Here is a 23,982-nt window from a genome sequence, read left to right on the forward strand (position 1 = left end):
TAGGATATGTACAGCAAGTGATGGACATAGAGAGATCAGAAAGCATAATAACAAGCATATACATTTGATTATTTAGATTTGATTATGTACTATCCAGGGAGATGGGATGTGAATGGAGGAGGGTGTTAGTCTAGGGTTGTAGTTGCCTGGAGGTGTTCTTTTAGTGCGGTTTTAAAGGAGGGTTGAGATGCACTTTCATTTACACCTGTTGGGAGTGCATTCCACATTGATGTGGCATAGAAGGAGAATGAGTTAAGACCTTTGTTAGATCGGAATCTGGGTTTAACGTGGTTTGTGGAGCTCCCCATTAATAGTAATAAGGTGCAAATATAAATAAATAGATTACTGTATAGATAAATATATTGCACTTTTGAATATGCATCCACGTTTATGGGTGTATGTTATATTTTTTTTATATTCCAGCAAGTTAATCCGTTTTTGGGGGGGAATTGAGGGGATTATTATAATGCGTTCAAGAGTCTTATGGCCTGAGGGAAGAAGCTGTTACACAACCTGGAGGTTCTGCTACAGAGGCCGCGGAACCTCTTTCTAGCAGTGAAAACAGTCCTTTGGGGGGTCAGAGGAGAGGAGAATTTCTAAGCCCTGGTCAGGCAGCGGCTTTTTGCGATCACCTGGATAGGGGGAAGTGGAGTCCTGATGATTTTTTACGCCGTCCTCACCACTCTCTGCGGATACTTCCAGTCTGAGGCAGTGCAGGCTCCAGTCCGGACAAAGATGCAGTTGGTCAGTAGGTCCTCTGTAGAATGTGGTGAGAATGTGGGGAAGGGCCTGTGCTCTTTTCATCCAACACAAAATTACATGCGCTGCTGAAATATTTTTTACAAGAGGTCAACTCAGTGTGTAGGGACCAGGTCATATTATCAGTTATCTGCACCCCCAAGATTTGGTGCAGCTTACGATCTCCACTGCTTCGCCGTTGATGAAGAGTGGAGCGTGGCTGGACTGGTGCCTACTGAAGTCCACGATGATCTCCTTGATCTTGTCAATGTTCAGGACCAGGTTCTTGGTTCTGCACCAGGCAACCAGATGTTTCACCTCCTCCCTGTAGGCCATGTCGTTGTTGGCACGGATGAGGCCCACTACTGTTGTGTCGTACGCATACTTCACAATGAGGTTAGTAGTGGACCTGGCGCAGAAGTCATGGGTCATCAATGTGAACAGCAGCGGACTCAGGACGCAGCCCTGGGGGGAGCCTTCGCTCAGGTCCTTATTATTAGACTTTTATATTTATTAAACATACACTAAACATTTAATATTGACTTAATGTGGTTGAAACTAAGGTGTCTGTTAATTAACGCATATTATGTTTTGCATATGGTGAATGTTTATATTCATCTTGGAGAAAGTGAACCACCGGGTTTTAGTAAATAGGGGATATTTTGTTGTGAGCACTCAATAAAACACTGCCCTTAACTTTGACAGCACATGTTGACTAGATTAGTCCTGGCAAGATAAAGGGCAGTGCATTGGACGATGGTTTGCAAAGTGACAGCCCTATCCGCAAGAAGAGGCTCCATGTTTAACTTGACGCCAACATTTAAATCATAACCTACATCCTTGGGTTTCAGACACTTACACACAAACATCTCCTTAAATGGTGAGGTAGTATTCTATTGAACTAGCACACACCCAGACATAGGAAGGAGGAATATAAAACTGTTGGTTTGGCTTCTCCAAGTTAGGAGAGACACATGTTTTAGCTAGCTGACCTCCTCCACGTACTGCAGTCCGGTATAATGACGCTCGCTTGAAATAAAACAACTTTTTGTTCAATGAAGGGTCCCCGAGGTTTCTTTTGATCCGGCCGCACTGCCAGACCAGAAATACACATCAAAAGTATAGTTTTTTTTTAAAAAAAACACATGTACAAACCTAATAAGTTTTTTGCATGCAGCTTGTAATGTCTGTCTGTAAATAACTCTTTTTTTTTTTTACATTTTAAAGATGATGGGATTGTAAACAAATGACCTCTCGCATGTATACACTTTAATCGATCGATCTTTGTATCCGGTGTTCTGTCTTCCCAATGTGATAACCAGAAGCACAGTAGATGGTGGTTTTCATAATTGGATAGCCCACGATACATGTTTATGTCTTAGTTTCATCAATAATGTTTTTATCGATCGTCTGAACCAGTGTTGTCATCAAACTATTTAAAGGAGGCTTAAAGCTCCCTAAAAATCCGTTACCTCATCCCCGAAATATTTGGTGTTGCTTTATTTTTGAGTATTTTTCAATGCAGACAAATTTAATACAATAAAAATCCAAAAACGTCTTTATTGAACTTACACAGCAAAAGTGATTTCATCTTAACTTGTATAAAATTTTATAACCGATAGGTTTAAGTTAAATAAAAAAAAAATCTTAAAATCACGTACTGTACCAACATTCACTCTTAGGTGCGCACCTGCTCTGTGTCCTCTGTGCACGGCAAATTTATGCCGCGCACAAAATTAAATCCCATCTGAATTCTATACAAAATAAACACATAATTTATTCTGTAAGATTTTGCAATGCAACTCTGAGTGACGGTGACAACAAGCGGCCCTAACAGTTAAAACAATGTTCGTCAACACCGTTCAATTACTGCAGGAATCGGCAACCCAAAATGTTGAGTCATATTGGACCCAAAAATACAAATAACTAATCTGTCTGAGACCACGTAAAATGAAAAGCCGTATGTAAGTCTTATAATGAAGGGAACACATGACATAAGTGTCTATAGTAGCTATAATACAAACCCCGTTTTCATATGACTTGGGAAATTGTGTTAGATGTAAATATAAACGAAATACAATGATTTGCAAATCATTTTCAACCCATATTCAGTTGAATATGCTACAAAGACAACATATTTGATGTTCAAACTGATAAACCTTTTTTTTTTTGCAAATAATCATTAACTTTAGAATTTGATGCCAGCAACACGTGACAACGAAGTTGGGAAAGGTGGCAATAAATACTGATAAAGTTGAGAAATGCTCATCAAACACTTATTTGGAACATCCCACAAGTGTGCAGGCTAATTGGGAACAGGTGGGTGCCATGATTGGGTATTAAAGCAGCTTCCATGAAATGCTAAGTAATTCACAAACAAGGATGGGGCGAAGGTTACCAATTTGTAAGCAAATTGTCGAACAGTTTTAGAACAACATTTCTCAACGAGCTATTGGAAGGAATTTAGGGATTTACCATCTACGGTACGTAAAATCATCAAAAGGTTTAGAGAATCTGGAGAAATCACTGCACGTAAGCGATGATATTACAGACCTTTGATCCCTCAGGCAGTACTGCATCAAAAACCGACAGTGTGTAAAGGATATCTTCACATGATCTCAATAACATTTCATAAAACCCCTGTCAGTAACTACAGTTGGTTGCTACATCTGTAAGTGCAAGTTAAAACTCTGCTATGCAAAGCAAAACCCATTTATCAGCAACACCAAGAAACGCAGCTGGCTTCGCTGGGCCCGAGCTTATCTAAGATGGACTGATGCAAAGTGGAAAAGTGTTCTGTGGTCTCACGAGTCCACATTTCAAATTATATTTGGAAACCGTGGACGTGGTGTCCCCCGGAACAAAGAGGAAAATAACCATCCGGATTGTTGTAAGCGCAAAGTTCAAAAGCCAGCATCTGTGATGGTATGGGGGTGTATTAGTGCCCAAGGCATGGGTAACTTACACATCTGTGAAGGCACCATTAATGCTTAATGGTCCATACAGGTTTTGGAGCAACATATGTTGTCATCCAAGCAACGTTATCAAAACAAAACAATGCCAAGCCACACTCAGCATGTGTTACAACAGTGTGGCTTCGTAAAAGAAAAAAGAGTGCCGGTACTTTCCTGGCCCGCCTGCAGTCCAGACCTGTCTCCCATCGAAAATGTGTGGCGCATTATGAAGCGTAAAATACGACAGCGGAGACCCCGGACTGTTGAACGACTGAAGCTCTACATAAACATGAGTGGGAAAGAATTCCACTTTCAAAGCTTCAACAATTAGTCTCCTCAGTTCCCAAACGTTATATTGAGTGTTGTTAAAAGAAAAGGTGATGTAACGCAGTGGTGAACATGCCCTTTTCCCAACTACTTTTGCACGTGTAGCAGCCATGAAATTCTATGTTAATTATTATTTGCCAAAAAAAATAAAGTTTATGAGTTTTAACATCAAATATCTTGTCTTTGTAGTGCATTCAACTGAATATGGGTTGAAAAGGATTTGCAAATCATTGTATTCTGTTTAGATTTACATCTAACACAATTTCCCAACTCATATGGAAACGGGATTATAGTCTACTTTTAAAATGACAATGATTCGCAGGCTGAAGCAAGTCTCCGTTGACAGAAATGTTGAAATGTAATATTTATTCTACAGAATATTACAAATGTTTTGTGGCTTTTTTTTTTTTTTGGAGGAAAAGCGATGTTTTGACAGCTAAGATTGTTGATCCCTGGTTCAAAACCCTAAAATAATAAAGCATCAATTTCCACTCTTAGTGATATAGTATTTGTTGTAAACAAAGAATCATAATAGAGAAACTGTGATGCACAAAATTTTTACTAACCACTCTTCAGAATAGAGCAAGCTGACATTGTCATCCATGAGTGCTTTGTTGTTTGACAAAAAAAAAATATATACACATATAGTTTTATTTCCAGTGAGCCCACAGATGTAGTTAAGATTTGGAAAGGGAACATGATTCACAAATGTGAAGGAGTTATTACAAGTCAAGTGTAAAATAATAAAATATGGCTAAAGCTAAGAGACTGACACACAGTAGATAAACATTTGTCAGTTCAATTATTTTACAAAATAGCACATACTGTAGCTCATGGTTGCTAAATTTTCATCAAAAGTTGCAGAGGTCAGCGACATTCAACGTTAAAGAAATAGTGTTTTCAAAGTATCCCTCCCACTACCCACCAGGACACGTTTAGAGACTTCAAGACATGTTGGAGGTATACAAACGTTGAGGTATGACAACAACAAAGGTCTTATTACGAATCATATGAGAACACCAGACAATTTTGTTCTAAGGACCAAAATAATGTGACTCGTGATCACAGTCCGGCCGGTCAGTCTATATTCATCAATATGGTTTGTGTGCAGTCTCTCTTTGTGAATGTAGTGGCCTGAAGCACTGGCTTTATCAACAACTACAACAATGGTGGACTCACAGTGTCGTCTCCACGATGTTATAACATGGGTACATAGAAAAGGCCACAATTTTGTGTGTGCTATAGTGTGTTTGTTACTTAGTTGAGCTGAACGTATTTTGATGTCCAATGCATCAGACTTTTTTGCGTTATCTGCCTCACGTTTTATCACAGATAAGACATGATTGGAGATGGATAATTAATAAATCAGCTTTGGGAGGCTGTAACATTGCTGCCAACAACTTATGATAATATCTACATGATCAAGTGCCTATACAAAAGTTAACCAGAATGGCAAGACATTCTCACTTGAAATTAATGCAAATGCCGGAATCTGTGCATAAGATGTAAACATATAGGAAGAAAAAAAAAACAATGACAGTGAGTATCCTAACAGAGTAGCAACCCTCCACGTCCAAATCAACTCAAAGTCCTCTTGTAGTAGCAGCAGTTCAACAGCAGTCCCGACTGGCTGCATGTTCTAGTAAACGTAGTGTGCTAACATATCTGGTCATCTTCTACGCTACATTTATGTGTTCTAATAAATGCCCTACGAGACTATTTGTTGACAATGTGCGAGAAGAAATAGTGCTCTGTAGAGAGGTTTCTTCTTTAAATGACTCAATGAGGCTGTTGGGAACACTACATCGTCTTTGAAAGCCACATTTAGGGACGGCGGCAGAGCATTTGTGGAACATCATCTCGTCTTTTCAACGTGAAAGCATGCCGTGTGACGGCGCCTTACTAGACTAGTCATCTCTTTTCAAGTGCAAGAATGTTGAGACAACCAGCAGAGCAGCACTTCCCTTCCAGGAGATGCCAAAAGACTCCGTTAAGCATTTGTGTCTTTCCACTGTGCTGATCTGAAGGACTTTGCAGGACATGCATTGCTTGTGCAAGTAGTAGTCTTTGAAGGGACCTGGTGAAGTACTGTAAATGTAAGAATCCATGTCATCATTAGTAGACTATGCACGACTGTTAGTTTATGGAGTCCCTCCACCAAGGTTGGGATGCTTTGGTGGACTAGGTGGTTCCAATTTCCTGTTTAGTTCATTAATTGAGTGCAATCCCGTCAAGTTAATCTTCGGTCTGTCAGTGTCGCACTTCATTATCAATGAGGCTGTCTTCTCCAGACTGGAAGTCCTCGTTCAGACCATTCTCCACGTTAATTATTTCCTCGTCCTGTGACGAGCCTTGACCGTCGTCCTCGCCGCTGCCTGATCCGGCTTCTAAATTTCGATCTTGCAGAACCAGAGCAATGTACATCTGCTGTAGAGGAAGAGATGAAAACCAAATTAAGTTGTGTGTCAAGCAGACAACGCAAATAATAAAAAAAAACGTTCAGCTTGCAACACATTAGACCCAGGAGTTTTATATTGATTTTATCAATAAATTTGAGTTTTTTGACGAAGACGATTTTAAAAAATTGTAATTTTTCAACTCTTGCTTCGGCATACTTTTTGTACCTGATACCCATTCCCTTGTTTCCATAGTGGCACACCTTGCAAAACTTGGCTAATGCTAGAAAATAAAAGTGTTGTCAAGCAAATAGCATAAAACAAATGACTGCAATCTGCAAAGTTTGTTTAAAAAAGGTAGCAGCACAACAAACTTTTTATTCCTGCATCTGCAAACAAAACCTCCAGCAGAGTGCGGGAAAGAAATGCAAGTCTATGAGGCGAACAAGACAACAACCACTTAATAAAACTATAGTCCCCTCGATGTTTTACTTGTTTATTTATCTGCATACAATATTTGATACTACAATTGTATTTACAAAGGTTTTTTTTCATGACAGAAGTTTGAACTTTGTACTTTATTAATCTAAATGTTGGAGATTATTATTTGAATGCAATGTGCAATGCTACATTTTTGTTAACAGAAGTAGTTTGTTTAAGACACACATAATGCGTCCCATGGGAAGCTCTAAATTGAGTTTTTTGAAAATGATTTCATTAAAAGTACAATTATATCTTGTTTAAAATAAAAACATACAAATTTGAATTTTGCAAAGCATTGGATGGAGACATTTAAACTACTAGTTTTTGATCAAATAAAAAAACTTGTTTTGAATTATCTGTCTTTTGTTGTCATTGGTTTCTTTAAAAAATATAAGGGGGAAAAAAAATTTTTTTTGTGAAAAAAATCCGAGATTAAATTTTTGGGCCTTATCGGCCAGGCCTACAACACGTGTAGGTCAAATAAGTGAGCACACAATATAGTTTGAAGTTGAGAAGTACATACACAAATTTTAAAAGTGACAGCTAAGATAGCATCTGTTGTACCAGAACTTCAATAATAATATTACTTTGATGGTTGACTTTAATCATAAGTAAAGTTGCTCTCTTTCATTTACTTTTTAGGTTAAAAAAAAAAAAAAATTTTAAAAGCTTCATATGGAAGATACATCAATTGTTTTAGCTCATTGTTTTTAACATGTAAAGCACGTGTCAAGTGGCAATGAATAAAACAATGTCAAATTGGGATGTGCTGATCAGTATCGGCTGATTTTCATGAGGTACGTGATTATTATTACAGATCAATGCCTTTCAAAACCAATTAGAGTTGCCGATCCCCTTTGGCTGACATTGTGTTAATTTTTAGTCCTACATCTGACAAGCTAGCAGCTAAATGTGTGTCTTCATACACAGTGGAGCACAAAATTGATAATAACCCTCTATTTTTCATCAAATAATTTGCATTTCTTTCTATCTTAAGTAGCATTGTCACAGGAGAACAAGGCTAAACAAGTAACACACTAAGGCTGCAACGTAATTGATTTAAATCGATCACAAAAAAGCATTGATTCATATTCTGAGGCTTTGATTAATTGTTAAATGAGTACAACTATATAAAAAAATTGATAACATCTGTACCACTTGGAGTGCCCCTAACTTTTAGTAAGCAGACAGATGGTGTGTGGCTTCAGTGATCTGTTTGGCAGCGGACAACAGAGAGTTTATTATTTTTAGTTGATGGACACGTTTTAAAATTTAATGATGTGCATTTGTTAGAAAAAAAAGAATGAAGCATATGGCAAGCAAAAATGTTTAACTATTTTCCGTACAATATGCACCAAGGCTATAGAGTGTCTTTTATCTGATTACTCAATTAATCAAACAAATTAATCAAAAGATTAGTTAATTACTAAAAAAATGATAGTTGCTGCTGTAATACAAACAGTGCAAGACAGGAACAAGCATGGTAATACCTAAACTAAACAACACTAATAAATAAGTGTTTAATACACTTTAAGAAGAGATAGAACAACAGTAAGTAAGCAGCTATTAACATGAAATTAAAAAGAATATTACTAGGAGTCTCGAAAGAGACAATTGTAAGAATTGTTGGTGTGTCAGCATTGTCGGTACACAACACATAAGAGGATGGCGGATCGATGAATACATTTTTGGTGCCGTTTTCAAAGGTAGTATCAGTATATGATCGATACCACAGTGATTAGAGCTCTATCTTTATTTAATAAAAATATTTTTTGTTAATGAAAACCCAGGGACTAATTATTTGGACACAGGACTTTGAGGTCAAAAACCAAATGGTTTAAATTAGTAGATTTGTTTAGTTATTGTGTACTATATTTTTGTTCAAACAACCGTATGTAGGAATAATAAAAAAAATAAAAAATCAGGTCAATAGCTGTCACTCACCATAAATTAATGGAAACATTTATTGTTAATAGATGTGATCTGTATCGGCTGATTTTACCCATGGGTGATCAGAGTCGGCAGTATAAAACCCTGATCGGGTGTTGATTAGGTATACGTATAGAGCATAAAAGGAAATGTTAGTGAAATACAGTTAAAACTCACAACCACCTAAACCCCACTTTAAATTATATTGCATTTGCAAAATTGAACAAAATATTAGCTGTGTTTACATTGCAGTTTTTCTCAAAATAATAATGATATTTATACAATTTCGATTAAGAACATTTGCGACTTGTAGATATTTCCATTAAATGATGTTTCGTGTCATGAGTCGTAGTTCTCGTAAAATCTCATCCCGTGGGACTCCGCTTTGAGGAAGATATTGCAGCCACTGCTCCGTGATGTCAATAGAAAAAAGGGGCAGCAGGTGATTACTCAAAGGCCCCCTTGACACTTGTTCGGGCATGTGGGTGTCTTCGAGCCTGCCGGTCGGCGTCTATTACAGGAAAAGGACCCGCGAGACAGCCTGGTGCGGATCCGAAGCGAAACCAAGACAATCCATCTGCCCGAGTTGTCCTGCAATGGCGCCCCGCCGGTTTGGTATTTAAAAAAAAGTGTTTTCATCATTCTTTTGTGAAAATCTAAAACATCAAAACATCTAAAAAAAACATCTGAGAGCGCAAAAATGTTTTAGCGATATTTGAGAGGTTTTTCAAAATATGGGTGTTTCCATGACCAGTTTTTTCTTATTTCCAAATTTAGGTTTTGCGCATTTCTAAGGGTAATGGAAACGCGCTAGCAAGCTATACCCAAAGTTGTTTTCAATACAGCCTGAGTTTCAGTATGTTCCATGTACTGATATTTCAAAGTATTTTATCGATTTTGATTATTTTTTGCACTTTGGAAAGAAGCTGTAGTAACTCCACGCTGATTGGTCCCAATTTAATTAGAAGTTCTTTCACAAATGTTCGGAGCTCTGTGCGGCCCTGCGTTACATCATGAAATAAAGTAAACTAGACCACTTACTGCTGCTTTGTTTGTGTCAGTTGTGCACTCTGCCTGACCATTCTCAGTCTCCTCCAATTCTTCTGTGTCAATCTGAGACACAAAAAGTGCATATAACTTACGTTAATTTAAAAAAAAGAAAACATGCAACAAAAAGTCAAAGGGACTATTACCATTGAACCAGTTATTACCTTATAGTTGTGAGCGCTGAGATATTTGAAATGTCCAAAACAGACATGAGAAAGACAGACAATAATTGTGATGACTAAAACTACGAAGGTGAACATGGGGATTGCAGCTGTAAAACCTGGGACAGAAAAGTGAATGCATTTTAAAGACTCATATTGTGTCATGAAGATGTGTGGCCTGTAGATGGCGTGCTATCCTACCAGAACGCATCGTGGAGAAGAAAAGTAGCCAGAAAAGGCAAAGAATTGGAGCAGCCACCACTTGGTTGACCGCTCCAGAATGGATTTTTTTGTCCAGTTTAGAAGGTAGGTAGGCATAGTACATGTTGTACCTGTCTGCTAGGTGTTTGAGAAGCATGTACATCAGCCCTGCATGGAGAAATAGAACATCCTATTAGTGTACTGTAGCTGATAAGAAACTACTGTAAATGAAAAACAGAACAAGATAATTGCATAAAACAGCAGAACTAACCAAAGGGGACAATGATGGGGCAGGTGATGCTGTAGGTCATAACCACTGTGAAGACACACATCATCCAAGCATAAGCCGAACCAAACTGGAACTCGTACGCTTGATGCTGCAGCAAGACAGGATAGTAATAAAATCATTGGTAATCAATATACACAAATTACTCATAAAGTGTGCAGGTCTGCCCTAATTCTGTCTTTATTTTAATGTCCCAATTAATTTTTCAAACATTTTAAGGGTGGTCAAAATTAACAAGTTAACTTTTGTGATTAATCACAAAAAACATTCATGCATGGAGCCGATAAATCACACCATATATTTTGATGGTACATGCTCCTTTACCTCAAATGTTAATAGTTACCTGAAAGACGGCACTGGTTGTAATACAGTCAGTGATCAGTGCAAAATAAGTGAAGAGACTAACTGTTGTCCTCATGGGACAATTTCACTCCAAAACAAACCCTGACAGTACTTTATAAGAGGGGTCCCCAAACTTTTTGACTCGGGGGCAGCATTGGGTTAAAAAAAATTTGGCCGGGGGCCGGGCTGCATATGTACTGTATATATATATATCATTCCTCGCACACTAATTGACTGAAAGAGCGCACACTTGCCGCTTCCTCGCTCGCCCGAAACTGCGATGCGATGATGCATTTTTAGACAGTATAATTTGCCTGAGTGGTTAGGAGACCCAGACAGTAACAAGGGGTAGAAAATGGATTAGAAAGGACAGATTTAAAATAATAATAATTTAAAAAACTAAAAAAAAACTTGGAACTTCCCACAGGACAGATTTTGGATGAGGACGGGCCGTAGTTTGGGGACCACTGCTTTATAATATAAAAATTACATGTCATAAACTAAAACATTTTTTTAAAAATTCCTGGATGACATTCTGACAATTAAATTGCATTCTGTCATAATATTGGGGTCCTAAAGTTATTTTAAATTATACAAGCAAGTAATAACCTGTGATTATTTATGATTAATCCTAATTCAAAGTGTGTTTAGACTTGAAACAATAATTATGTGACAACAATACTTTTTTTTTATATAATAGAGAATTCTTAATTTATTTTTAACAGTGTATAAATGTAAATGTGAATGGTTGTCTGTTTAGCTGTGCTGGCCCTGTGATGATGTGGCGACTTTTCGAGGGTGTACCCTTTGTTCCGCCCGAGTTCAGCTGGGATAGGCTCTTACTACACTGTCATCAAGATTTGAGCTAATCAATGACTTGAAGTTAAGTAAAACATGTTTGTATATGACACTGACAATAAAACAACATTGGAGTACAAATATGGGATCTTGCTCATTTTAATTTTGCAAGCAAATTATTTGACTGATTAATCATGATTCATCCAAGTTTAAAAGTGTGATTAATATGATTAAACAAATTCATAATTTGACAGAACTAGTTATTTGGTATAATATCTATAATAAACATTTTTCAAAACAAGTTACAAATTTCAAAAGCTAGTTGTGGTTGCATGGAGATGGCCTTAAAACTTACTTTTTAAAAATCGATTCAAGATGAATAAGGATCACGATTCAGATATTATATTTTTTTATGCACCCTTCATTGTCATGCTGCTTGTCTCATGAGCCAATCTTGAATTTTGTAAATATGTGATGAAGGCAAGGATGTATGAATGGTAAATGGGTTATACTTGTATAGCACTTATCTACCTTTTTTTTAAGGAAATCAAAGTTCTTTGACACTATTTCCACAATCTCCCATTCACAGACATGTTCACACACTGATAGCGGTCGCTGCCATGCAAGGCAGTTGGGAGAGTGGCTGTGCCAGAAACCACACTGTTCCTGGTTCAATCCCCACCTTCGACCATCCTAGTCACGTCCGTTGTGTCCTTGACCAAGACACTTCACGCTTGCTCCTGATGGGTCCTGGTTAGCGCCTTGTATGGCAGCTCCCGCCAACAGTGTGTGAATGTGTGTGTGAATGGATGAATGTGGAAATAGTGTCAAAACGCTTTGAGTTCCTTAAAAAGGTAGAAAAGCGCTATACAAGTGCAACCCATTTACCATTTACCATGTGGCAGCTGGCCAAAAAAAATGAATTTGGACTGCCATGACTACATGTGGTGCAACACAAATAGATTGCAGTCTTATGAGAAACACTGTCTTGGTAGTAAAATATCATGTTAATGCGTGGTTGTCAAGACGACTACATACGAACCCTCTTGACATTCCTACGTTCAGCTGCAGATCTAGCCAGGCAAAGACGAATCATGTACATAAGCAGACCAGGGATCCTGAGCAGGTCCATGGCATTTCCAATAAATGCAGATGCAATGACATAGTTCACAAAGAAGGCTCCATTGTCAGGAAGGAAGACACACCTGGAGAAAAAAACCCGGCTATTTTTAAAGTAGGTCTATTTTCAGCAGACCTATTCAGTTACAGTAAATAAACATCCTACTGTAGGAATAGTTTTGGGTGTGATTGCATGAAACGTGTGATTTACATCATTAATGACAACTGTTATTTACTACAATAATTTCAGCATTTTAATTCACTGATACATTTTCAAGGTGCCTTAACCTTTGCAAGAACTTAAAAGAAGAGAAATTTGTATATGTTTCAGTGCGAAAAAGATTGAGCAGGGTAAAGCTTGTGGCATATACAGTAAGTAAAGTGAATGACTGGTACAAAGCTTTATTTAAAAAAAATTAAAAATCTGGGTGATATGTATGCTACTTACTCAAATCTCACTGTAGCATCTGCCAAGAATCTTTTGTCAAAAAGCCATCGAAAGAAAAGATCCAAACTGGGGAATGAAAACAGAAATGTGGAAGCATTTAAACTGAGCTATACGTTGCTTAATGCATATTTTTATATTTTATATATACCTGCTTAAACCAAGGGATGGCAGTAGAAGGACCATGAATATCAGGAAAGTGTAGCATTTATGCATAGTGGTTCTATTCTCTCCAGACCTGGAAGAAAAATACAAGATCAGAATCAGTAGTGAAATTACATAAACAGGACACTTGTACAATGTTAGAACATCCTGGGCAAATGATTGAAATAAGTGAGAACCTTACCGGGTCCAGTGGGCTTCAAAGAAGGCAGAGTAGTAAACAATTGTCGGAAGTAAGGCAGAGAAAGACCACAGTAGGAGTGTGGGGAAAAACTGAGTAATAATTGGGTTCTGTGGGCAAAACAAATAGACAGTGACATGATGAGACTTAGCTAAACTGAGCATTTGAAGTTAGGTTAAAGGTTAGATCAACAAGAACATGTTTTTATGAAACTTTTAATCAAGGTTCTTGAAAATTGTATGGATTACTAGATAGATAGATAGTACTTTATTGATTCCTTCAGGAGAGTTCCTTCAGGAAAATTACAATTCCAGCAGCAGAGACAGCAGAGACTGTTGAGATCAACTGTCAGTTTCCTGTTCCCATTCAAACGTGCAAGGATTATTATTCTATGTAGAAGCAAGTGGAATGTAGATTTTAAATGCTATCTTACCCTAGCTGCTCAAGATAACCAGGGTTAACGGTCATATCAGTGCATACAGTATTTGTCAGCACTCGACTGGTTGCAACTTTAAACACATTTTCTTGACAGATAATCAGTAAATGCGTCATGGGGAGAGCACAGTCAGTCCTCTGCACTCGTTTTTACGGTTTCACTGTATTGTTATTGTTATTTTATCACTTTTGAAGAGCTAAATAATTAGGATTGGAAGTAGTTGGATAAACCATGCTCTGAAAGAGTGGTTAAGACGACAACACGTCAAATATGCAAGACACAAAGAGCACGTATAACATTCTGGCTCACGTTTAGGTACTCCACTGGTTTGGTGACATTAAACTTGTCCATGGTTGAGATAATGATGGCTGGGGTGGTGAGGAAGAAGAGGAGCAAGAAGAGGACACAGTTGATGATCAAGCAGCGGATCCACCACGAGAATCCTCCCAAAGACAGATGCTCCCTACAGAGATGAAAGGTTACATATTGGTTAAATTGACACTAGCTAGCACTGATGTCTGCTTAACGGATATTACCAATGCTGTCGCTTTAATTCCAACTCACCAGTAAACATTGTGTGGATCAGGGGCGTAGTTTATAGTCCAATTGTGTGTCTGCAGTTTCTCACTGAAAGCAGAGCTTTGAGGTTCTCTGCGACAGTGGCAGCCTTGAAATTTGCAAGCATTAAAGTCCTTCAAGATACTGCAATAAAAACAAATAAAACTGTTACAAAAAGAAAAAAAGCTCTAAAATGTCATCATCATTTCACTTGCATAGCAGTTATGGACTCGTTTTGAAAGGTGACAAATGCCATTCCCAAGGGTTTCCTGTTGACCTTCTCTCTTTCCTTCCTGTAGCCATCTTTCAATTGGGCTTCCAGCTTGGTATAATAACTCACTGCTTCTTCCTGTAAATGGCATGGGGGAAAAAAAGGATTTGTCGTAACAAAAAGTAATATGTCATTCGGTAATTTCAGTGTTGCTTTTAACCTTATAATTTATTGGTAAAGATCTAGATCGCTAACAACCAGCTGTTTCATTCTGTCCACAAAGAAACATTGAGTGAGAAATCTTTAATAGTATCCATCAATTTTCTAGCGCTTATTCCCTTTGGGGTCGCGGGGGGAGCTGGTGCCTATCTCAGCTACAATCGGGCGGAAGTCGGGGTACACCCTTGACAAGTCGCCACCTCATCGCAGCGCCAACACATATAGACAACATTCACACTGTTTCGAGTAAAGAAAATAAATATTCTTCTGACCTGTTCGCAACCTTTGATGATGCAACAGCAAAGATGTCCACACGGCTTTGGGTTTATCATGGTGGTGATGTGCTCTTTAGCCTGCAGATCAAGGAAGAATTTCTTGCTGCGCTCTGCCTTCTTCCTACAAACAAATATTAGGTCACGCTAAAAAGTGAGTCCGTCAAGAATATATGGATCAGTTTTCAAATAATAATACGCACAATTTTTATAGAAGCTAAACACACATATTCCTCTGTGTGGAACTGGTACCTTTCTGAGTTGAGATACATCAGCCTTGCCACATTGTAACAGATACGGGCTTCCAGCACGGTACAGTTTTCATATGCCTGCCTAATACAGAAAAGTGAGAGACAAAATATTATTACAATAGTCTTATAGAACAAGTTATGTTTTCTTTAATAAGTTTGACCATGTACCAAAAGGAAATATTGCAAAAATAAAATGCTTACAAGTTGCAGCAAAGAAATAAGGGAATACCGGCTACTGAAATGCTGGTGGGGTAAGGGTCAATCCCCTCCCCCTATAGTAGCCAATGACACATGACTTGCATAATTCCACTCATCTGGCTTCTATTATAGACATTTACACTTATAAGACTACCATTGTCTTGTAGTTGTGGAAAAAACAGCATTAAGAGGAAAAGGCATGTCTCATATGCTCTAATACAGTTACAGGCTACATAAGCGGGCAGGAAATGAGATTTTATACAGGAGATGTTATGAGAAGTTCGATGCAAAATTAACAAACGGGCAGAAAAAAACATTCTTACTCAAAGTGTTGCTTTATGTCTGTTTCCTCTGCATATTTGGAGATTCCATTAACAAATAGAGTCCGTTTTACCTGCATTCAAATGAAAAAAAGAACTGATAAATGTCATGTGCATTTAGCACAGGGGTGTACAAACTGAGCAAAATGATCATGGTTATTATTAATATTGTGGTATTGTTGAATGTGCTCAAAATAGTAGTTATGTGCACTAAAATGTTTTAACCAAGTTTTTTTAAACAACTAAAATACTGTAAATAGACACAATATACTTTCTTGGCATTAGAAACCTTCAATATTGTTCTGGCATTATAAAAGTCATGTTTTTATTTGAGTTTAATTATGTTGCACTTCTTCAATTTTTATTCGTAAAAGTTTTATATTGTTAATTGATAAAGGTTGTTCCAATTTAAGTGATGAATGCAAATTGAGAGTTCACTTTGCTTCATTTCCGATATACATGACATTGCGTGAGTTCATTCCTGTTGCAGTCTGTGTTAAGAAATTTGTAAAAATAAAACATCCTTCGCCTGTGTCGTATTCCTTTATGTATAGATCGATAACTCTGTTCTAAAACAGCACAGCCTGTAGGTTAAATGTACACAATTAAATATATTAGTTACTCAGATAGCAATGTGTTTATACAAGTTTAACATGGGATATGTCATTTTTTAATAGGAGAACAAATGAATGTGTCTTGTAGGGCTGGGCGATATGGCCTTTTATTAATATCTCGATATTCTTAAGCCATATCACGATACGATATACATCTCGATATTTTGCCTTTCGCTTTGAATAACATTTGATGCATATAATCACAACAGCATGATGATTCTATGTGTCTACATTAAAACATTCTTGTTCATACTGCATTAATGAATGCTCATTTTAAACTTTCATGCAGAAAGGGAAACCACAATTAAGTAAATTTACCAAAACTGTATTTATTAAACAGTTATTAAGCAGTGGCACAAACATCCATGTCATTTCAAAACAGAAAGTGCAAGATTGTCAGAGACATTTAAAACAAGCTATGAGTGCACTTTTGTGCATGTCACTAAGATGACGCATCAAAACAACACTAAATTAAAGTGCGCTTTTTGTACAGAACACCACTACAATAGTTTAAAAGAAATAAAGTGCACTTTTGTGCATGATGTCACAAGATATTTCAATAACTGTCAAATGAAAATTTACTGCGTAACAGGAAATCAAATAGTGTCTGTCCTTTGCTAAATGGTAGGTTACTACGGTGTTATTAAATTCTGTTGTTGACTATTTTTTTCATACGATATTGAAATGGTTGCTTTGCCATTTTGTGGGTATCGCACCGAACGGAGATGTTGTCTTGCAGTTTCAAGCACTCTTCATTCTCTAGCGGGAGACTTTTCAAATTATGCAAAAAATTAGCAGTAGGTGCTACTTTTTGTAACAACGTTTTGGCCGCATACTTGTTCGACATATTCCCGCTTGAAGCCAAACCACCGTCAGACAATGGAACCTGTACTGTTTTTCTTAGGAATTAATTTTTTCTTCATTTGTTACCAGATTGGCACCTTCTTTCTCTCGGATTACCACCCGCAACACTCTGCTAGCATCACAGCTAATGTTACCCATGCTGGTACTCCTCATGCGAGGGCGTATGATGTGACAGTATGTGACATATGTAAGGTGCAATTGTGAGAAGAACAGACAGGAAAGAGTGAGAAAAGCCTGCAGTGTAATGCCAGCAGCTAAAAGCAAAAGAGTGAGAATGTATATTCGAATATCACGATATATTCATTTTCTATATCGCACAGAGACAAACCCGCGTTATATCACCCAGCCCTAGGGTCTTGTATTCATGTTCGCATTTAAAATTGCCAACAAGCCAGTTCATCAAAGTGTGGTTACCAATCTCGGTTTTTCAATCATTTTAATTTAAAACGTTATAACTAACCTTCAGGAGTTTTACTGCGGTTATTTATTGTTACATCCCTACTTTGATACGTATTGTACTTTAAAGATACTAAAGGTAAACCAGTGTACGTTCATTTATGGATTAGCTAGGTGAAAAAAACACCCATGTTAGCTTTGTGTTATAGAAATGAGCGTAATAACTAATGCTGTCAAAAGTAACTAATCACAAAAACATTGAATAACCATGTTCATATACAGAATAATTATGCAATTTATTTAGTTGCTTTGCATTCTAATCTGTTTTAACAACAAAATTGCATTTGTGTCCAAATATTGGGGTCTTTTTCAAATTAATCAATTTGTTTTAGTTAATTGAAATTATGCAAGCTAGTAATGCTACTAGTAAGTTACCAAATTCCAAAATGTGATTAATCTCATTTGGAAAAAAAAAATGTTTGACAGCACTAATAGCACATTTCAATAATTAATTAATTGTGTTTTTTTTTTTACAATCTGTCAAGGAACTATAAAAAATTAGTTGCGGGTCAAAAATGGCACTGGGGTCGTACTTTAAACACTCCTGGTGTAGTGGGAATTTTGTGAAACAGCCACTAAAATCATGCCACTTACCAGATCATCTTCTCGATAATGCATCTTGGAAGTGTGTCGTCTCATGCTGTATACTGTCAGTAACAGGTAGAAGAATGCAAATATGGTGTGGAGCCACAAAAGTGGATCACTGGAAAAGAAAAAAGTGTTGAGCAGTGGAGACCACTTCCGGTGAGAAAAGTATTTCATAAAAATCACTCACTTTGCATCCAGATTCCCTATTGTAGTTCTCCCAAAACTATATGCAGTATTCTCTGAAATACAAAAGTACAATGAATATATTTTCTTTAGAAATGCACTGTGTAGCAGCAGAATATGGACCATTTTTAATTTTTTTTAACAAAATAAAAACAAAAACACGATCTCCTCCAGGAAAATGCCAATTCATGGCACAAAACGAAGACAAAAAAATATATATGTTTAACAAATTAATTTAACAGGCATGTTTGTGTAGAGGAAGCTTCCTTACAGTAACATAATGTACAAATACATTGCAAAGTCAAACTAGTTGACCAGCTAGGAATGTGTTTGCATGACAACTCACCAAGTAGATTTCCAGAGAAGTTTACAGGTAAAACGATACCCACTGAGAGGACGCCCACCACTACGAGTAGGCCGATGATGTGCCGCTGGAAGGACAAATAATGTACTGCATCCTCGCCACATTTTTCCCTTATCTCGTCGTCTCTAAAGGTGAATCACACCAAAAATGATTGGTTATCGATTCAACATCTGAAGTAGAACTTTCAATAGAATCAGTTGTTCCTGTATCCACAGCAATAAAGATCAGCCTGACTCACTTGATGCGGAAGATGGCAGTAAGCCAGGAGCAGAAGCCCTAAAACAGAGCAGTAATATGAGGGCAACATGGCAGAAAGAACAACATTGTCCACCCGCTAAAAATAAATGGCATTCTTACTGTGTCTCTTTGATCCATGTCCACTGAGCTGGAAACTGATGTGAGGCGCTCATAGCGTTCAGGTGTCTCTGTTGTCATTGCAGCAGACACACTGTGGGAAGAAAATGCAACATGCAGCATTTGTATGGTGTATCAACTTAAAATATTTGTGTCAATGATTACTGTTAGTAAAATGGGAAAGCTGATAACACACAAACGCAAACAGAGGAATGCAGTTAAATTGGCTACACACAAAGTATAGTATAGGTTAAAGACCTGCTGCTTGTAAATTCATCATTGGAAAAATAAAGGCCAAAATTCAAGGGCAGAAGTCACAGAAATAAGAAAAAAAAGAAAAACCCAGAAAAAAACAAGAGGCAGATTATTTTGGGATTTGCTTCAAGCACAGCCAACTTGCTATCTGTTTAGTAAAAAGTATCAAATTCCTATTGTAATCATTGAAAGAAGAGGTTGCCAGATTAGTACTTTTTGGAATATATGACAAGGAAATAGGTTGTGTTAGAACTCAAACCAGGTTTATCAGAAGAATGACGCTACCCTGCAGCCCCTTGCCCCCTCTCACTTTAATGAGAGACTGGAGAGACTTGTCTCACGTGTAGGAGTCTACATGAAGTGTAGAATAAATAAACCGGCGTTACTGTTCTAAATGATAAATGGTTTGTACTTGTATAGCGCTTTTCTACCTTCAAAGTACTCAAAGCGCTTTGACACTACTTCCACATTTACCCATTCACACACACATTCACACACTGATGGAGGGAGCTGCCTTGCAAGGCGCTAACCAGCACCCATCAGGAGCAAGGGTGAAGGGTCTTGCTCAGGACACAACGGACGTGACGAGGTTGGTACTAGGTGGGGATTGAACCAGGGACCCTCGGGTTGCGCACGACCACTCTCTACGGCGCCACGCCGTCCCTCTACTCCTGTCTGTGTGGCTGATACTGCGCCAACACACAGAAGGAGGCTATGCTTTATAAAGAGGTTAATACAGAGATTAGTACAGATCTGATTAAAAGACAAGGACGCCCAGCAGCACAAGAATGGCACTGACAAAAAAAAGAGGGAGACTCATTTAGGAGTCTGGCAAAGACTGGGAAACACCTGGAGAAGAAATACTAAAGCACCAAAAAGGGGGAAAACCTGAAGTACTCCAAGTAGAACAAACACACTAGCTGGATCAACAATTGAGAGAGGGGGACAAGAGAAGAAATAAGGCAAGGTCACCAATACACAAACATAACATACTATTCCCGTTCATCCAGACGACTGTAACGCTGATCCATTCTCCTGGTGAAAAGACAGAAATAATGTAAATTGGTTGTGTGGCAGCCCTGCTTGATACTCCAGGCTCTGAGCGACACTGAAGAAACATCTCACACCACAGGCATACTGATGGGCTTCTGAGTGCTTTAGTACAACGCACACTGCTTGCACGCTCTTTTACAGAAAACAGATTGAAAACCACATTTCTGTTTGTGAAATTGCATATCAACATTGGTAAAATAGTCTATAAATGAAATAACATTTTAGAAATGACTTGGGCAGCTGCCACCTCCTCTTATCATCCCGCTACGCTCCAACCCAATTTCAGTTTACGTGCAGCTGCAAAAATAGTGGAGCTGTAACATCTAAAAGAACGCAGCTGTAGGTTATGAAGCAATGTGTCAAGGGGTGAAGCCTTTTGCAGTCATGGAGGTCCGCAATAATGTGCCTTTGTTGTTGAAAATAGTTATTGTTATTATCAGTATTGTAGTTTTTTAAAACATATCTATAATAACTTATATGACGTCAAGGAACCATTACAACCGGGGTTCTCAGATCAGAGTTATAGTTAAAGGCCTACTGAAACCAACTACTACCGACCACGCAGTCCGATAGATTATATATGATTGATGAAATATTAACATTGCAACACATGCCAATACGGCCTTTTTAGTTTACTAAATTGCAATTTTAAATTTCCTGCGAAGTGTCGTGTTGAAAACGTCACGGTATGATGACTCGTATGATGACACGTCGTTTGACGTCTCGGGTTGTAGTTTTCATTATTTTCCAGCCCGATCCAAGCTATAAGTAGTCTGCTTTAATTGCATAATTAAACAGTATTCTGGAAATCTGTGTTGCTGAATCTTTTACAATTGTTCAATTAATAATGGAGAAGTCAAAGTAGAAAGATGGAGGTGGGAAGATTTGGCCTTTAGCCACACAAACACACGGTGTTTCCTTGTTTAAAATTCCCGGAGGTGAAGCTTTAATATGGAACAGAGCGGTCAAGCGAACATGGATCCCGACCAAATGTCAACCAGCAGTTTCGGTGAGAAAATTGTGGTAATAAGTTTGCTCTTACCGGCGACACGCGGCGACATCAGCGGAGCTTCCAGCAGCGTGACTTGCCTCAGAGACTCTGAGTCAACACACGTAGCCGTAGCCACACCCCTCCGACTTTAGGTACTATTTAATCTCACTAAAACACTAACCCAATGGGCAGATAAGGGATTTTCCAGAATTTAATAGTAAATGTGTGTAATAACATCTGCATCCATCCATCCATCCATCCATTTTCTACCGCTTATTCCCTTTTGGGGTCGCGGGGGACGCTGGTGCCTATCTCAGCTACAATTGGGCGGAAGGCGGGGTACACCCTGGACAAGTCTCATCGCAGGGCCAACACAGATAGACAACATTCACTCTCACATTCACACACTAGGGACCATTTAGTGTTGCCAATCAACCTATCCCCAGGTGCATGTATTTGGAAGTGGGAGGAAGCCGGAGTACCCGGAGGGAACCCACGCATTCACGGGGAGAACATGCAGACTCCACACTGAAATATCCCGAGCCTGGGATTGAACCCAGGACTGGAATCGCATTTTTTTTTTTTTCTAGTCCTTTACTCTCAATATCCTCATTCACAAATCTTTCATCCTTGCTCAAATTAATGGGGAAATTGTCGTTTTCTCGGTCAGAATAGCTCTTGCTACTGGAGGCTCACATTATAAACAATGTGAGAACGTGAGGAGCCCTCACCTTGTGACGTCATCGTGTGCGACTTCCGGTAAAGGCAAGGCTTTTTTATTAGCGACCTAAAGTTGCGAACTTTATCGTCGATGTTCTCTACTAAATCCTTTCAGCAAAAATATGGCAATATTGCAAAATGATCAAGTATGACACATAAAACAGACCTGCTATCCCCGTTTAAATAAGAAAATCTCATTTCAGTAGGCCTTTAACGTGTAAAAATTCAAGTTTAGGATACATTCTAAGTACAACAAATTTTTTCGAATTACATGTACTAATTCTGTTTTTAGTGTGGCCTGATAATTATTTGTAAAATTCGCCGCCATCACCTTCTGTAGGCAGTCCAAGAACATATTCAAAGTGTTGCGAAGCTGTGGGGCATAGAACATGTTGGAAACCACCCTATTATGAATAACCTGTACATTTGAATGGTAAAAAAGGTAAAAATGTGTATTACTTTTTGTAACTTTGTGTATGATGTGCTGTAGTTAACCTGGGCTATTCCCTAAGCTTCAGCTCTGATCACACCTTTACAGCTCACACTAAAAACCAGACAAGTGACAAAGCTGCTTTTAAAAAAGCTTAAATGCAGGAATTAAGTTCTTGTCTGCGTCAAAAAGCCTGTGGGATTTGCTTTTAATGGAAATCACCCCTTTCAGAAGATTGCTCAAATTTGTGGCATCAAATATTAATAAAAGGTGTGCATGTGTGGTCAAAATACATTAAAGAAGGATTCCTTTTGTGTCATTATGTCCCCGTTTGAAAAACAGCACTTCCTGACTATGGTCAAATCATTTAAAGCATGGTAAATAAAATAAGTATTGCCCAGGGGACTACAGATAAAAACTAGCCTTCAGGCTAATTCTGGCTCTTTAAAACCATGTGTAGTCATGTGTTTTATGAAATTGCATTGTCACCTTTGAAATAAACTAATCTTAATTGACTATAGAAATTGACTTGAGAAGCAAGCTTGAAAATATGTTATCGGCCCAAAAAAATATAATATTTGCTATGAAAAGTACTCCAATACTTACTTGCATAACTACTTCAACCACGACTTAATTTACCTGTCAGCGTCGGTCACCAGAGCGAGGCGTCCGTAGTCCCATGCTACTTTTCGCAAGATGGAGAACACAAATAGCAGCACCTGGAGGCACAAAATAAAATATCTGTAAAAACGTACAGCATCTTGAAGTTGGACCAGAAAAAAAAATCTGACTGAATTGTGATGTAAATACAACATATGAGGAATACATTTAAATATCACAACAACTCACCAAAAAACACATAAAATCAAGGGCAAGAACAGTCGGTACACCACCAAAAGGTAAGCCCTGCAGCACTGTGCTGCGAATTCTTGCAGAGTAACAGTACTCTTTGGAGGTAGAATTGGGTGCCATCGTTGTCGCGCAGCTCTGCGAGTCCGAGCAGGCCTGCGCCCCCAAGATGGCCATCCCTAATATCATCAATTTCATCGCTCACTGCAACATGCTGATGACCTGTA

General features: G+C 38.1%; 1 protein-coding gene across 3 annotated transcripts in view; it reads right to left on the minus strand.

Moving 5' to 3' along the window:
• Positions 1-4,656: 4,656 nt before the first annotated feature.
• Positions 4,657-23,982, minus strand: part of tmem63ba (transmembrane protein 63Ba) — a 32,600-nt gene continuing 13,274 nt past the window's right edge. The window contains exons 2-24 of one of the 3 annotated variants that reach the window (XM_061910538.1): positions 23,756-23,977; positions 23,546-23,625; positions 20,706-20,747; positions 19,461-19,551; positions 19,342-19,379; positions 19,086-19,228; positions 18,744-18,795; positions 18,563-18,671; positions 16,038-16,108; positions 15,518-15,598; positions 15,266-15,389; positions 14,779-14,912; positions 14,570-14,707; positions 14,315-14,468; positions 13,573-13,679; positions 13,378-13,464; positions 13,230-13,295; positions 12,705-12,867; positions 10,508-10,613; positions 10,237-10,404; positions 10,039-10,154; positions 9,869-9,940; positions 4,657-6,443 (exon numbers count right to left, since the gene is read on the minus strand). In XM_061910538.1, the coding sequence (XP_061766522.1) occupies positions 6,270-6,443; positions 9,869-9,940; positions 10,039-10,154; positions 10,237-10,404; positions 10,508-10,613; positions 12,705-12,867; positions 13,230-13,295; positions 13,378-13,464; positions 13,573-13,679; positions 14,315-14,468; positions 14,570-14,707; positions 14,779-14,912; positions 15,266-15,389; positions 15,518-15,598; positions 16,038-16,108; positions 18,563-18,671; positions 18,744-18,795; positions 19,086-19,228; positions 19,342-19,379; positions 19,461-19,551; positions 20,706-20,747; positions 23,546-23,625; positions 23,756-23,953 (2,514 nt within the window). In that variant the 5' untranslated portion in view covers positions 23,954-23,977 and the 3' untranslated portion in view covers positions 4,657-6,269. Of the gene's footprint in view, positions 6,447-9,868; positions 9,941-10,038; positions 10,155-10,236; positions 10,405-10,507; positions 10,614-12,704; positions 12,868-13,229; positions 13,296-13,377; positions 13,465-13,572; positions 13,680-14,314; positions 14,469-14,569; positions 14,708-14,778; positions 14,913-15,265; positions 15,390-15,517; positions 15,599-16,037; positions 16,109-18,562; positions 18,672-18,743; positions 18,796-19,085; positions 19,229-19,341; positions 19,380-19,460; positions 19,552-20,705; positions 20,748-23,545; positions 23,626-23,755; positions 23,978-23,982 lie in introns of all 3 variants that reach the window. The other 2 variants (XM_061910537.1, XM_061910539.1) reach the window with 2 other exon arrangements.

This window comes from Nerophis ophidion, linkage group LG09 (assembly GCF_033978795.1).
Source record: "Nerophis ophidion isolate RoL-2023_Sa linkage group LG09, RoL_Noph_v1.0, whole genome shotgun sequence".
NCBI classification, from domain to species: domain Eukaryota; kingdom Metazoa; phylum Chordata; class Actinopteri; order Syngnathiformes; family Syngnathidae; genus Nerophis; species Nerophis ophidion.